The 17,739-nt window shown below is 36.2% G+C and overlaps 1 protein-coding gene across 1 annotated transcript; it reads right to left on the reverse strand.

Annotated features, from left to right (window-relative positions):
• Positions 1-3,761: 3,761 nt before the first annotated feature.
• On the reverse strand, positions 3,762-4,223 carry LOC108977973. The gene is made up of 2 exons (XM_018947985.1): positions 4,064-4,223; positions 3,762-4,015 (listed from the first exon to the last, which is right to left on the reverse strand). The coding sequence occupies exons 1-2, from the start codon at positions 4,185-4,187 to the stop codon at positions 3,831-3,833; spliced, it is 309 nt and encodes a 102-aa protein (XP_018803530.1). The 5' UTR covers positions 4,188-4,223; the 3' UTR covers positions 3,762-3,830.
• Between the last annotated feature and the right edge of the window lie 13,516 nt (positions 4,224-17,739).

Below are 17,739 nucleotides of genomic sequence, written 5' to 3' on the forward strand. Positions count from 1 at the left end.
TGGCTTTTTTGGCTTTGGCCGTCCCCAGGGGTCTAGGTTGGCTTCTTCGCAGAGCTTTTCGAAGCAGGATCTCTTACTACATATAATGGCTGACATCAGGAGCTTTTTTTTGGCATTTAAATGCTTCTCTAAGGCTGATTTCGTTATCACGTCCCTGGTTGGTGCCGGAGCTTCCTCAGCTTGGCAATTTTGTCGTTCCACCAGTATACCGGCTTCGATTGTTATAGTATCTCGTCCTGCGCATAGTTGCATCGCAAGCTGCAACTAGTTCCTTCCGCATAGCGGATACTAAGTGGGCTGCGTTTTCGAGTGATACATTTGCCGTACTCCAGACGATTTCAAAAGCGTCAGTATCAAATTTCTTTTGCCGCCAACTTCATTTTCGAGAGGTATTTCTCGGACAGTTTTCCTTTTCCTGGGAGAACGAAACTTCAGCAATTATAGCCATATGATCGCTATTGGTATACATGTCTGACACCTTCCACTTAGTATACTTGCTAAGTGCGTTATTAGCAAACATTAGGTGTGCCACTGTTTAAAATCATAAGGTTTGTTTGACTCAGAAATAGTAGAATGAGGCAAGCAGTAGATCATGCGTTAAAATCTCCCGCTATTATTATTCGCGATTTGCTTCTGATTTCTAGAAAGGATAAGGAAATCTTCAAATTCGTAGCAGCTAACAAAAAATATACCTTGTATATTCGCCCATGTAAATCCATTATGGGTTTCTTTGGAGCGAGATGTGAAGGCTTGTGGCTTGCAGGCCCATATTGCTGCTTTGCCACTTATATCTTTACACCAAATTCTTTCCGAACGTTGAGAATATTGTTCGCTAAATATGGCGACATCTTTGTTTTCTTCTAGCACCGTCTGTTTTAGAAGGTCTTATGCTGCAGCGCAGTGATTGAGATTTAGTGCAATATCTTCATTTTTTCGTTGACTTCAACATATCTGCGTATTTAGGACAGGCCGTACTCAGAACAGAGTTCTCCCCTTTGCAGAGCATACAACTCGGGGAATTCGTGCTTGTCTTTGCCATGAGACCTAGGGTTCCGCAACGAGTACATTTGTATGCTATATGTCCTACTTGGAAGCACCTAAAACAACGAGTAAGAGGTGAAAATTCCCGGAGACGACAGATAGACCACCCGATCTTTACTTTACCGCACTTAAGTAAAGTTTTGGCATCCTCAGCTCGTAGGTATATAAGAGCCATTTAGGTGCCACACCGAGTTTTCGTAGATTTTTTATGTTTTGCTTCCCCAGGTTTTGGATGCCACACTCCTTTTGTAATGCCTTACAGATTTCTTCGGGGGTGGTTATCTCATCCCCCCCGGTCTTTGCACATAATGGTAATATTATGAGTTTTTGGCTGTATTACGGCCATCTCACCAATAACTCTCTCTAGTAGAGAAGAAGATGTTTCCATAAATTTTGTAGTTACTTGGCATGGTTTAAACTTGTTTTGATTGCGTTTACGCAGACCAGTCAATATGTATGTATATTGGGGGTTGTTGGTGAAGACATCAGCAATTTGGCTTGCAAGGAAGCACATAGGAACATATGGTCTCAAAAACCGGACAAAATTATTTAAATTCATTTTATGAATGACATAAAATCACTAATCATATGGAGCAAGGCCAAGTGGATGTTCAAAAATCTTGGTAATAACTAGTTATATGGAGGGAGGGTCAAGTTTTCACCCAATTGTATCTATTTTAGCTGAAAAGATTCACAAAGTATTGGCTCGATTCAATTCCTTTTTGATACAAAGACATACTGGGGCAATTCAGAGTCTGGTGCATCTGAGTTTGCAACATTATGCAATTGCAAATATTTACCATCAACAGTGAACGTCTTTTTTGTGATTTCTGTGCAACCCTTGCAAATACCACTAATTCACAGCTGATCGGTGAAGAAAAACATTGTTTGTAAACAAAATTGTCGCACAAATTGGAAAATATGCCAAAAAAACGTTTTAGAGAAAAATTAACTGACGCTTTAATTAATGAAGCTGCTGAAGAAATTATGGACATTGAAGGTAAGAAATATTGTTATGCAGAATTTCAGTTAATAAAAATTTTCTTCTAGAAATCGAAAGTGATGGTGACGCAGTGGATGCAGTCTTAGATGAATTGGCTGACAATATATCTGTTATTATGGAATGTCGGCGAGGAGATTATAGCATAATACCTAAGTCAGACATTTGGCGCAATAATATTTTGACAACACTGGACGAAGACCGATTCTGCCAAATGTTAAGAGTAGATAAAGACCAAGGTAATATACTGGTTGATTTAATAAAAAACGATGAGGAATTCAACAAAGCGCACTGATGTAAGCAATTTTCTGTCGAATTGCAATTAGAAATCACACTGTTTCGTTTGGGTTCGTCGGGAGAAAGCGCAGCATTTAGAAAAATAATGACAATTTTTGGAGTGGGAGATGGCGAAATTATATCGGTAATACTCGTAACAAAGAGAATCGTTAGAATGTTCTTGCGTCATCAATCTAAGTATGTATATATATTGGCCCGATGAGGTTGAAGGATCGAAAATAATATCGGATACCTTTGATGAGTTACCGTTTTGTATTGGATATATTGATGGAACCGAGATTAAATTAGCAGAATCGCCAATTGAAGACCATACATCATATTTTTCCAGAAATCACATATTTTCAATAAAAGCACCAATAATTTGTGACTATAAACGAGTTGTTCGACATGTTGTGGTTGGTCACCCTGGGAGCTGGCATGATGCCCGTATATATCGAAATAGCTCACTCTTTCAATAAAATGATCAGTATTTTCCTTCACAGTAATGATTGCTGGGGACTCGGCATACCCTTTATCTTAATAACCCCTTACAGAAGCAACGCAAGACAGTTGGATAGAAATGCCCGAATTGTATTTAATTTACGGCACAGTAAATACCGGGTTAGAGTAGAGCATTGCTTTGGGTTTTTAAAAGAAAGATTTGGAAGCCTTAAGCAGCTAAGGATGCGTTTATCTAACAAAAAAAACCATAAATTTAGCTGCGATTGGTTTCTTGTCTGCTATATTCTCCACAATATTTTAATTAATAATGGTTCCACTTCGTTCGACGGTGGTTCAGATCCATCAACTACTACCGAAGATCCCATTGAGCCTGATGAGCATATACCCAACAATGTTGGAGAAACTAAAATACAAGCCATATACGCATTAATGTTTTCTTAAATGTATTTAAATTAATTTTTCAGTTTTAAATTACATACTTATATAACAATTATAATTACATATATTTATACATTTAGTATAAGACAAACATGAATGACAGAAGATAGTAAAACATCAAAAACCGTATTAAATAAGTATTCATTTGAACAGTAATTGGTACAACATATTTTAAAATACAAAGATGATAAAGTACAGAGATAAATAAAGTACAGAAAAATTACTGGTGAGAGGAATACTTATATTTCATTTGAATTTCGAACTTTTGCAAGCGTTCCTCCTTTTCAATTTGAAGTTTTTTCAATCGTTCTCCTTTTCCAGTTCTAAGATTTTTAAGTCCAATTCACGGTTCTTGTATATTACTTCAGCTTTACCTCTTTCAATTTCTGCTTGTAATCTTCTTTCATTCAAAGCGTGATCTTTTTCATGTTTCTCTTTTTCCCATTCCATTTTCATTTTGAATATTTGCCTACGCTCGACTTGAAAAGCAACAAGATTTGCAGCAGCTGATTTTGGAACATGTTTTTTAATTTTTTCCGCGAAATCCTTTGCTTTTTCAGGAACAATCACTTCACTTACATTGCCTGGTTGTAGATTTTTAATATTGGCAATGTTAATTGGAGACGCAATTTTCGCCGACATCAGAAAAAGTTATTTCCAGTATTTGGCTGGCCGCGCTTTCATTCATTACGGACGTACTGCCACTATCAACCACTTCAAAAGGTAATTCACTTGTGGCTTTTTTCCCAAAAATATATTTAAGCTGATTAAAGTGTGGGCACATCTGCAACACTTTCCCTGAAATATAAACATTAGACAAAATTTTGTCGCATTCATTAAGCTTACCTTCAACACTCGACATCCCGGCATCAGACTCAAGAAGGCCTGCTCCTGTTGACATTCGCCAATCGCTTGCTTTTTTGTATGAAGCCTTCAGGTGCCGCACCTTCCACCGTATTAAATCCCACATTGCGTCTATTTTTGTGCTCTCAATGAGCTTTTTATAAAAAATTTGAGCTGTTGGAGCTATTAAAATTATTGTTACATAAATTGTTGAAATTAATCACTTAAATCACTTATCTCTACTTCTGGAGCTTCCTGCAAGAAATCCAGTATACTCTGGATTCCTTTTTCGCTCCACTTTTTGTTTGGTTTTTCACGTTTAATTCTTTTTCTGTTTAAACCTGTTTGCTCTTTCTTTTCTTTGCTTGCTTTTATTTTTGACAACAGCTGATAATTTGCAAACCAGTGTTGCAAATAATACAATGGCGTTTTAGTGTTGCTGCTTTGCAAGGGTGTAGCAGGTGCATCGCTGTACATTTTGTTAGTGTAAAAGCAAAAATATGCTCGCTCATTTGCAATAGCAAATATGCAAGACCAGATTCTGAATAGCCCTACTATTATCAAAAAAGGATTCACACATTGAACGATATTTTCGGTCAAAAGTCAACCATAGGTACACATATTCGATACCTAGAAGCTTTAACATTTTGGTTGGACTTCGATTATTTGTGGTCAAAAAGTGGTTTTAAGAGAATTCTCACCTTTAGCATGATTTCAGTATTTAATTAAAGTAAATAAATAAAAGCAGTACTCATTTTATGCATGTGACCAATCTAATTCAACGTGATTTTTTTAAGCGGGGGAAAGATGTGAAAAAGTTTAAGTTTATATGATTAGTAGAAACAATGTAGTTTAGTAAAAAAATTAATTTATAACTCGATTACCCCCGACACTATAACAAAAACACTAATTTCAAAAAAGTGAAAAAATATTTTTAAAATTTTTTAGTTTTTTTTGATATTTTGTTGTTTTCCCGAAAAAAAAAACAAAAAAATACTTTAACAAAATTAATATAATATTTATATTATTAAAATTAAATACATACCATGTTGTCCAGAGTCCATAACAAATATTTTCCAGAATTCACTTCACCCAACACAAAATACCAGTTACAAATTCGAGAGTAAGGACGTGCGACTACTTGTGTGACATCTGCAGCGGTCTGAAGCTCAATCATTTAATCGGTTTATTGTATGTAGTAGGTTACTTAAGTACTAAAAAAAGATCAATTTGTAGTAGCATCGCTGTAGTTTGTAATTTTTACTTTTGTCCGGTTTTTAAAGGAAAATTCTCCTATGTACATATGTGCGACGTTGACGTAACTTCTCCTCCCTATGATTGAGCACTCTACTGGGTGATCATGTTGGTTATTTTGAAATTATTATTTTTGCTCTTTATACCTTTCCATTAATGCAGTATTTTTAAAGTTACTTACAACAATGTCTTAAATTTTGGTTTTTCATTTTCGGTTATTTGTATGTGATTAAAGCTAGCGATACTTTGTTTGAATATTTACATACATACTAGAAAAAACAAAGGACAACTGGCTACTTAGACCTTCGTCCCATTTTATGAGTATAATTAATGGCATTCTCCGAAATAGCCTTGAGAGCCAAGGTGCATGATGCTTGGATACCTTCTGTCGTCTCAAAATGCTCAGAAGATTGCCTCTTTGTCTCGGGACATCAGTCCTATTACTTTCCGGACAAACCCTGTATATATTATCATTGCAATACGGATATAATGCAATTTGGGGTTCAAATAAGAATTCCCTGTTATTTTCGTTTCCAATGGGTACCAGATAATATATCGGAAGAGAGATATACTACTTTAGTATTTTAATGGAGAATGTTATGTTTCCATTGCTATCAATAAGAGCTCCCAATTTAGTGTTTTGCAGGTTATTGAGATCTATTCCGAACTTAGTTATTTGTCAATATGTGTCCGCAAAAAATCCTAGCATTGATGCAGTCGATATTGTCTGGTATATTTTTAGTTTAAGTGTGAAGTCAGTATATACAAGGCGTGGTCCAAAGCAAACAGGACAAATGGTTTTTTCGGCAAAATCCATTTATTTTATTCAAAATATTCTCCTTCTGCTTCAATAAAGATTTTTGCACGGTTCAAAAGCATGTTGAAAGAGTATTTCAGCTCGCTGGCCGGTATGACCGCCAGTATGCCGGTAATAGCCTTTCAAATGGCTTCTACGTCTCCTTAACGTTTTCCTTTCATTGGCAAATGCATTTCTCGAAAATAGAAGAAGTCGCATGAATGTGAATAAGGGGAGTGGTTAATGGTTTAAATGTGAGTTTTGGTCAAATATTCCTCTTTCGAATGTTGGATTCTAAGCAATTATTGGTAGTTTACCAATTTGTGCGCAACAAACTGTGCACACACCTTTCGTAAGCCAAAATATGCGGTTAAAATGCGATAAATCGATGTTTTGGAGGTGATCAATTCCTTTTCGATGAATTTCAATGATGAGTTCGGCTGATTTTTGATGAATTCACGCACAGTTTCAATGGAATTTCCGTTAATCACGGATTTCGATTGACCCCCATGTTAATCGTCATTTATATTCTCACGACCACTTTGAAAACGTTGAAACCACTCGTGCACTCTGCTACGGGACAGGCAATCATCGCTATAAACTTGTTGCATCAGTTGAAATGTTTCGGTAAAAGTTTTATCAATTTTAAAACAAAATTTAATGTTGACGCAATAACTTCACTCCCAATCTATCAAATGTCATGAATGTCATTCTCACTGGACAATAGGTAAAGATAGCAGATGCACCAGTCGACATATAGATGGCGCCACCAGGGAGCACTAGATTCAAAAAGTCCTCCTTACTTTGGAACGCACCTTGCAGAATATGTCTTATTTCGTTGTTAACGATATTTATACTATTTAATTTCGAATATTGAATTATGATGGCTTTCTATAATATACTTGAGTTTAGACAATGAAAGAAAGATTCATGACATAGTTGATAAAGGTGAATATATCAAACAAATTGAAGATTTATGCAATAAATAAGAAAGAATATTTGACAATACAAATGCAGGCCACTGTTACACCAAAATTTTATAAAAGCAGGCAGTACGGCAAATACCGTTTACACAAATGTCAAAATTCCGTGAGGAAGCAGATAGGCTTATTCAGCAGATAGGCAAGTTCAGTAACTGGGCGTCAATATGCGTTGATTTTAAAATAACAATTAATTCACAATTAGATTTTGAGCAATACCCATTGTCAACACGGGAGTCGCTATTACATACAATACGATATGGTACACATTTTTCGAAATTAGATTTAAAAGTTGCTTATTTACAAATGTAGTTAGATGAATATTCTAAACAAGTAATGGTAGTCAATACACCTTTAGGATTGTTCCAGTATCAACGACTTCCTTATGGTATTGCCAGCGCACCCACAATCTCGTTATCTTGAACAACGGATCAATGGTATTGAAGGATGTGGTAATTATGTAAAATGAGTAGAGCAAGTAATCAAAATTCTCGAAGACAACGGTATAAAGAGCAAAAGGGAGAATGTTTATTTTTGAAGGCATGAATTGAGTACTTAGGCAGAAGAGCAAGCGCTAAGCGAATTCTTCCAGAATATTCAGGCATTCAAGCAGTTAAGCAACTGAAACCACCTATGAATATAAGATATTACACGTCAATACCTTAGTTGGTCAGAAGCGAAAACATCATGGGAACGCATTCATATCGACTTCGCTAGACCCATATTCGATTCTATGTGGCTTATATGCTTAGACGCGTATACACAAATTCCATTCATAACACAGTTACCTTCAACTACAATAGTTAAAAACAATTTTTGCCATTGAAGGTTTTTCCAATACTCTGGTGAGTTATAATGGACCTCAACTAACATCGACACATTTCAACAATTTTACATTACAATAGTTTCATCTAGCGTGTAATGGACTCTCACAGCGTTTTGTCCAAACTGTTAAAACCGCAGTTAAAAAAAATATCAACAAAGCTTTATCTCTCAGATACTCCGTAGTCAAATATTTAGCTATTAATCGTTTTACTTTAAATTCCAATTCAAACACCTGCTGAACTTCTCCTTCGTATCATGTTAACTCAACTTTTTGAGACATCCACACAGTCAAAATCTAAGATCGTAAGCACACACAAATGTCAACCTAATGAACTAGTATATGCTAGAAATTTCTTGAAAAGAGAAAAGTGTATAAAATGGATTATAATTCATCCGATGGGAAAAATGATGTTTATGGAAAATCAAACATAGGTACCATAAGAAGTCACATTAACCAATTCAAACCTAGATCAAATGCAGATGGTAATAACAAGATACCTAGCATAATACTGCCAGATCAATGGATACCCGTACCTGAATCGACATCCACACATTCAGCAACAGTTATGTCGAGTCAAACATAGAACCAAAAATATCCGCACAAGTAAATCGTTTTAATGAAAAAAACGGTGCTCTATCGCAATTAGAGAAAAGCAACGATCGCGACAACAGGTTACTCTTTTCACTGCTCCAGATTTTAGAAATAAATTAATTACTTTATTACTAAGAGGGGGAATGTGATATGAACTTAAAAATGTACAATACTGAATTTCAGTGTTCATAGTTGTCAATCTTGACAGTTTGTAAAACCCATCTTCCTTCTTCTGGATTGCGCTACCGTCGAGTACAGATGTGCTTTTACATTAGGTATTGTATGTTACTCTTTTTTATACATATTAATTATGATGAATTATAATTAATTAAATACAAACATAACATTTACTTTGTCTGAATTTATTGAACAAAGAAGTGCGATAATGCACCATCTCATACTGCATTGGTTATTCGTCATAATTTTGGCACATTTTTAACTAATATAGAGCCGAAACCAAGGAGGACACTGTTTTGACTCAATTGAGGGCATGAAAGCTGAATTGAATAAGGCTCTGATGGCCATCACGACCAAGTGCTATGATGACTGAAAATTCGTTGGCATAAGTGTATTGTAGCGGGAGGGGGGGAGTTAGCCGAGTCATAAAAGGCAAGAGAGTTTTAAGCGTTGCGATCTTAAGCTGCTCAGCTACAGAAACAAAAATTTTAACAGCCAAAATTAAGAATTAGATTAAAGTTTATAATTTTTAAATATTACTTGTTAAGAGCAGATGAAATATTTTTTTTTTTAATGGTAAAGAGAGAATCTGTTAGATCAAATGAGGTTGAAATCGTGACATATACGGCGGAATGGTTTGTTTAACTCGAAATTTGTTCTAGAAAATTGTAAAAGCAAAGGTTTACACTGCCTGATAGAGCGAGCGGGAATGTTAAAATTAATATCAGACAAGAGAGATGGGCTACAGACTGACCCATTGATGAGTTTTACAAGAAATATTATACCAAGCATTTCCCTATGACTAGCGAGTGTAGGGAGATTTATAAGTTTTAAACGGTTAGTGTAAGGGGGAAGATTTAAACTGGAATCCCAATGCAAATGATTTAAGGCAAAAAGTAAAAATTGTTTTTGAACGGACTCTGGGTCCCATTATGTGCGATTTCGCCAAGAAGTGAACGGTGAAACGCCCATCGTCTAATTTTTATCATTGTCCCTCTAAAGCTTTGTCATACCATTCCGGCAATAAATTTTAAAGTCTTTTGCGCATTTTGTTATTGATTTATTACACTTTTTGTAGTTTTGAACAGCACCGTTATATGGGGAGTAAACGGGGTTTTCATCCGATTTCATCCGTTGTCACACTATCGGCAGAAGTTTTTGTAATAATTGTGCCGGGAAAATAGGGTGTTGTATCTTTAGAGGCTTAGGAGAATATATACATTAAACTTATTAGAGGGCGAAGCCATGCCCACTTTTTCAAAAAAATTTTCCCACGGGTGCCCCTGTTGAAAAATTACGGTGTCATATCTTAATTTAGTGTTTAGTTATGGCACTTTATAGGTTTTCGCTTAATGGCGATTTGTGGCCGTGGCAATGGTCCGATTACGCCCATCTACGAACTCGAATTGGTTGTTATCCTAATAAACCTGAATATAAAATTTCATCAATATATCTGAATTTATTTGAAGTTACACCTTGCTCAGACGGACGGACAGACAGACAGTCAACCGGATTTCAACTTTTCTCGTCACCCTAATCATTAATATTATATATGTACATATATATTATATAACCCTACATCTACATCGTTTAGTTTTAGGTGATACGTTTACCATTAGGTAAAAAAAACTATAATAGTCTGCAGGAACCGGTTGCAAGAGTATAAAAACTAAAAAAAACTGTCTTTTAAAACACATCAAACTAAATAGTGAACAATATTTCTTAGTAAAATCTAACAATAATAATGAATCCTAAATTCAGATATGATTATAAGAAAAGCGTGGGTAGCTTTGTGACATATTTTTCATGTATCGAGCATCCCTCGCTATTTTCACCATAAGACCCAAATTTGTCCTATTATTATTTTTAGCTTATACTAATTACAGGGCACTTTGTCTGTTTTAATGTATTGCAGTCTGTTAGAAAAGGCCTTGACAATTCTACCAATTGGTTATGATTTTTCAAAAACGTTTCCAAAATGTAAGCGCAGCGTGTGTGATTATTGCTCCTCATTTCACATAAAATAAATTTGTAAAAATATTGGATTGGCTTCAGGTATTGGAAGCAATGAACTGATTCGAGGGTACACTTGATATTGAATCTTGAATGTAGATTTAAAAATCCAACAATCTTCATGATGAACAATTTTCGTTGCTCCAAATGTATCATTTTGAAGCATGAATTAAATTTACAAATTTCCGCAAAAAAAAAATTTCGATTAAGATGTAGTTCCAGCCAGATGTGTTTTTAAAGACTTCGGTGATATAATGAGCGGTGGCAATGAATTTTTCCCAGAAACGCAACATAAACCAGCTGGTTCACTGTTTGTCCATACTACCGATCGCGATTAATGGAAGTGACAAATAGTTTATTTCAGGATCATATTCAAACGCGAGACGATTAAGTGATACTCGTGCCAATGCTCGATTATACGGCTTCGCCACTGGTTATGTTCTCTATGTGCGTTGGTCGCTTGTTAACCTCGTTGTTGCCTGCTTTAGAAGCTTCAAAAAATCGATTTTTTTTTTGCTTAAATCTCTTTAAAAAAATATCTAAGAATATGTCCCCAAAGTTATAGATGGGTATTCGAAATAATTTCGAAGCTAGAAGGGAAATAGTGACCGAGCGTCTAGCAGATATATTAGCGCTTGGGCAGAAAGCGAAACTTTGACACGTGATTTCTCAGCTATTGATTTTTACGATTTTCCTTAATTGGCGGGCAGGATAGAAAAAAACTAAACTATGGAACTATGGTATGGAATTAGAGCAAAGCTTATTATCTTTGGCAATAAATTATATTCTATTTAAACTAAAAGAAAAATTAAGAAAAGTCAATTTTGCACATATTTTTAAACAACATCAATGAAAAATTTTTTGGACAAAATCTACTTCTTTTAAATTTTTAAAAGCTTTGTAAAATTTTACACTTTTTTCCGAATTTAACTATAGAAATTAAATCAGGCAATTGCTTCCCAAAGGCATACTATCAAAGATTTCGTCGAAATCGAAATTTTTTGAAGCCTCCAAAGCAGGCTTCCCTCTTAATTTATTAGCACGAAGACGTTGCCCTGAATTTTCATTTGCATGTTTACTTGTAACTTGATTTACTAAATATATATTATCCGCCGATTGTTCTTAGACTGATCTCTTAAATCGACGATCATGAACCAATTGCGCGTTCCGAGTACGTCAACCAACATTCCTGCTCTTCCACGAATACTTGACATTTTTCTGTAATAAACTATTAAATAATACAGTTTCGCGAGAACTCTTGTTTTTTTCTGCACACTTCGAAACTTTTCGAACCCTAACTATATTTTAATATTATAAACTGTCGGTATACTACAACTGAAGTAAAATAATATTGAATATTCGATACTGCACCGGATTACTCTATCCAACGGTACCTTCAGATCGCGGCGCCAAATGCCTAAATTTATTTGTAAGGGTTTCAAGTGCGCCTGCTTAAAAACTTTAAATAAATCAATCTCAGTTGGTCTGCATTTAATGCAAGACCAGCGCAAGCCCTTACTGTCAAGAATAGAATCCAAAATTCTCCCTGTCAGTCCAGCACTTTTCAGATTAAAATCTGCTCTGCTCGAAAAAATCCCGATTATCAAGTGAGAATTTCAGACATTTCATTGATTGGAAGTGTTTGTGTTATCGGTGGGAAAATGAGCTTCGAACAAAACGAAAAATATAATTTTTTTTTTTAATTGGTTAAACTTTACCGAAACGTTTCAATTGATGAAACAAGTTTATGGCGATGATTGAGGACATAAATGACGATCACCATGTGGACCAATCGAAATACGTGATCACCGGAAATTCCATCCAAACTGTGCGTGATTTCATCAAAAATCAGCCGAAATCATCATTAAAATGCATGGAAATGGGTTGAGCATCTCCAAAACATTGATTTATCGCATTTTGACCGAAGATTTGTGTTTACGAAAGGTGTGTGCACGGTTGACTGACGACCAAAAATAGCTCAGAATGCAAAATTCGAAGGACGATTATTTGCCCAAAAATCACATTTTAATCATTAACCCATCCCCGTATTCACCTGATATGGTACTTTTCTTCCTTTTCGGAAAAATGCATTTGACTATGAACGGAAACATTACGCAGACGGAGAGGCCATTCAAAAGGCTTGCACCGGCATACTCGCGGCACGAGTTAAAACACTCGATCGACATGCTTTTGGACCGCGCAAAAAGCTTTATTGAAGCAGAAGAAGGCTATTTTGAATAAAATAAATTGATTTTCTGGAAAAATACATTTTTTCTGTTTTTTCTTTTAAAGTCCTGCTTACTTTGGCACACACCTTGTATAATATATATAAATGATCAGAATGTCGCCAGGAGAACGCGAACCTGATTCCCCAATCGATGCCGATGGAGCAGACGTTCCATTGCCCAAACGTGACGAAGTTCGAATAGCAATTACCCATCTGAAGAACACCAAGCGGCGGGGGGGATGGATTGCCGACCGAGCTATTCAAACACGGCGGCGAAGAACTGATAACTAGCATGCATCAGCTTCTTTGTAAAATATGGTTGGACGAAAGCATGCCCAACGATTGGAATTTAAGTGTGCTACGCCCAATCCACAAAAAACGAGACCCCACAATCTGCGCCAACTACCGTGGGGTAAGTCTCCTCAACATCGCGTATAAAGTTCTATCGAAAGTATTGTGTGAAAGATCAAAGCCCACCGTCAACAAACTGATTGGACCTTAGCAGTGTGGTTTTAGACCTCGCAAATCAATAACCGACCAGAAATTCACCATGCGCCAAATCTTGGAAAAGACATTTGAAAGAAGAATCGACACACGCCACCTCTTCTTCGATTCCTAAACTGATTTGGGCAGCACGAAAAAGAGCTGCCTTTATGCCGCGATGTCTGAACTTAGTATCCCCGCAAATCTAATACGGTAAACTGACGTTGAGCAGCACTAAAAGTTCCGCCAGGATCGGGAACTACCTCTGCGAGCCGTTCGATAGCAAACCTGTTTTCAGACAAGGCGACTCCGTATCGTGCGACTTCTTCGATGTGCTGCTGGGAAAAATAATTTGAGCTGTATAACTTAATCGAACACAATCTTTTATTAGATTGTACAGCTGCTGGCGTATGCCGATGATATTAATAACACCACCAACAATGTCAGCCAAATCCAACGCAGGATAACTCTTGCCAACAGGTGCTATTTCGGACTGAGTAGGCAATTGAAAAGTAAAGTCCTCTTTCGACGAACAAAAACCAAACTCTATAAGTTACAGTACCCGCCGGAGGAAGCAGAGGAAGACCTCCACTCCGTTAGAAGGACCAAGTGGGGAAGGACCTCGCCTGGAATATCCAAGTTGGCCCCACTTAGCGAAGAGAAGAAACGACTGGCGCGCTGCTGTTAACTCGACTATATTCGCGTAAGAGGTGTCTACGCGGAGGAGAAGACAAAGAGGATAAAAAGCTATTCATCAAGCTTGAAAAATTAAATGTAGCTGAAATGCTGATACGACGCCCTAATGACCATAAAAATTACTCAACACACAGTCGGTCACAACTTATTTTATGCAGCGCATATTTCCGATTTTAAATTATTATAACTAAGGAGAATATAAGGAATACAAAACTAGGACCAGAACCATTACAAAGATAAACGAGTCTAGTTTAACAAAAACACTTAAATTATTTTTAAAATAATTTTTTACATATGTACATTTACATTTTACCCGCTTTCTAACTGATTTATTCTTCTATGACTATTTTTGGGTTCTGAAATGTGATCATGATTTTGATACTTGCATTGGCGACTTTTAAAATTTGTCCACAAACGACGGTGAAGCAACAAGAATTGGTTAATCATCATTTCAAAAATGGCTAATCACAGCGAAAAATTGCTGAAACGGTGAATATTAAGGCCTGTGCAATGCAACAATTAGAATTTTAAACTTAATAAAGGTAGAGAAGCCCCAAATAAGATATTGAGTGATACAGATGAGCGGTATATAATGCCCAAGATGAAGACTAATCCGCGACTTTCCGCACCGAAACCGGCTTCCGGCTGAAATTGACCTTCGAAAATCTTGTACTACGGAAACTTTTCGTCAAGTGCCGAGCAAACAGGACTTTCATGACCGATTAGTTATGATGAAATTGAACCGCATACATTAATCAATAGCAACCGAAGGTAGAAGCAATCGTCGGTTTTCGGGTGAATTGTATAAATTAGTCCTATTGCATTAGTTGAGAATACACCTGAATGTTCATCTACTACATGGCCTTGCTTTGTGCTTAACCATTTGTTCGACGATGCATTCCATGTATAATATCAAGGCATTTCCGAATAGAGGAAAAAGTAGGATTGTAGTGCTCGCCATCTCCATGAACCATATTAGTTTTCACCACTTGGTATAATTCTGGATCTATCTCTGGAACAGAAATTTCCGCAGAAATGGTTTCATTAATTTGATCTGGCGTAACCACCATCCACTATCCTCTTTCTTGCGACTCAACAGATTACAAATAAATTTTTTATTATCTTTAATTGGTTTTTTAATAAATACCGTACTCTAAACGCTAGCTTAACACTGGCTCACTTATAACTGACCATGCTCCCCTATAACTTATAACTTATATCTTATTTATCTCTTAATTTTAGTTCTTATAGTATTATAATGCTGATCATACAAAAAGGATGGCTGTGGCATTTCTTGTTGTATGATCAAGTTCTTCTTGTAATTGTATTCCAATAGATTTTATGATGACTTTGTAAATTCGCTATTGTTGATTTTAATATTCATTGTTTATGTTAATTCTATTTGCTATGATAGGCCTTTGGCTTGATCCTATGGATGAATGTGGTGTCGACTTACATCACATATGTGTCTACTAGAGATGAATGGGATAGGGGTTTATTTTAGTGGGTTTGGGTTGCATTAACTTACACAGCATATCTATCAAACATCATAGCTGTTGTTTTGAAAAGTCGTACTGTGACGTCGTGAGCAGAAAACATGAAGACATAGAGAAGATGCAGATTCGATATCGACCATTTGTAAAACTTGAACCAATTAATTCATGTCATAATGATGGAATTCACGCTGTGAAATGTTAGCATTGTTTACAATTTACTCACATACTTAATCAGAGAATATGATGAGAAATAAATATGTGTTTCCGCCATATGATGATAGCAAGAACACATGTATGCCCAATCAGGGAATTTTGAAGAAAAATAAGTTCTTTGATATTCCATTTTTAACAGCGAAAAATGTATACTTATGTACAAATTCAGCTCTCTCATATACCCAACCACAGAATATGAAGAGAAATAAATATATGTGTGTAAGTACGCCATATGATTATACTCTCAACGCCATATGCATGTTTCAATATTTGCTTTCAGGGAATCGCTTGTTTGCGCAATGTATGCAAATATGTATGATTTTGTGTGTTATCCTCAGCAATTCCATATTGATATTTTTTTTTTTTTTAATATTGCATATCTTTATTTACAATCTGTCGTAAAACAATAAGTAAATGTAGTTGACTGATATAATTCACATTGATGCATTAAGTGCAATTTGGCCTTAAAGTAAGGGTGATCAGTAAATGTATCGTATGATTATTTTTGCATTAACTACTTAATTAGTTCTTACGATCTAAAGGGCAGGTSTAGAGGATGCAGTCTTTGAAGTCGTCGTGTGTCTTCACTGATGTCTAATAAGTTTACGGCGTGTGTGTTGGGATGGAAATTTAGTCTTGTGATGTATTTAGAGCTGTATCTTTTTATTTCGTCAATCACCGTAGATGTGTTCAGATCCTTATGGAGATGGATATTTTTGATATACCACGGAGCCTTAGCAATCAGTCTAAGAGTTTTTGACTGGTATCTTTGAATAATATTTATATTGGATTTACTTGCAGTACCCCAAATTTGAATGCCATAAGACCACGCAGGTTTTAACACAGCTTTGTAGAGAAGCATTTTGTTTTTCAGACTAAGTTTAGACTTGGAGCCAAGCACCAATACATTTACTTGTTTTAATTTTGAGCTGTGTTCCCTTGGCTCTGATATATTCACGCCAAGTAAGTCTTTTATCTAAATGTAATCCGAGGTATCTTACACTATTGGATTTATGAATTATGACTCCATTAAGATTTACGATGGGGCGTTCTTCTTTTCTCAATATGAAGGTGATTTGAGCAGATTTTGAGGCGTTTACAGAGATGTTCCAGTTTCTAAGCCAGGATTGCAATTGATCTAGCTGTGCTTGTGCGGTTTCAGCAGCTTCACTAGCCGAGTAAGAGGATGAAAGTATAGCAGTGTCGTCTGCGTAGGTGGCAACTATTAATTTATCGTCTTCTAGTGTTGGCATGTCTGCGGTAAAAACTGTGTAGAGCGTTGGTCCCAGAACACTATCTTGGGGGACTCCAGCTTTTATCTCGTGTATGTTCGAGATTTCATCTTGAATTTTAACGTAGAAATGCCTGAAACTCAGATAGGATCTGAGGAAGAGATAGAGCGGGGTAGGTARTATCTTTTTAATTTTGTACAGTAGGCCTGAGTGCCAGACTCTGTCAAATACCTGCTGAATGTCTAGGAAAATCGCACAACAATACTTCTTCTCTTCCAGGCTACAAAGTATAGATTTCACAATACGATGGCATTGTTCCGGTGTACCGTGCATTTGTCTGAAAAAAAATTGATGATCTGGGATGATCGATTGCCTTTCCAGCTCTGGCAGTAATCTTCGAAGAAATATTCTTTCGAGTATTTTCGACAATATTGTCAGTAGGCTTATTGGTCTATATGAAGATAACTCATTTTCCGGCTTGTTTGGCTTTAGTACCATAGTTATTTCAGCACATTTCCACTGCGTAGGGAAATGACTCAACCTGAAGCTACAGTTAAAAAGCAACATTAAAAATAACAGGCATTTCTTGGAAAGATTTTTGATTGTCCATGCGTCGATATTGTCGTGACCTGGAGACTTTGAATTTTTTATCCGCGAAATTTCCGACTGAACTTCTGAGAGTCTTACGCTTGTTA

This window comes from Bactrocera latifrons, unplaced genomic scaffold (assembly GCF_001853355.1).
Source record: "Bactrocera latifrons isolate USDA-ARS-PBARC rearing strain unplaced genomic scaffold, ASM185335v1 scaffold_980, whole genome shotgun sequence".
Taxonomy (NCBI): domain Eukaryota; kingdom Metazoa; phylum Arthropoda; class Insecta; order Diptera; family Tephritidae; genus Bactrocera; species Bactrocera latifrons.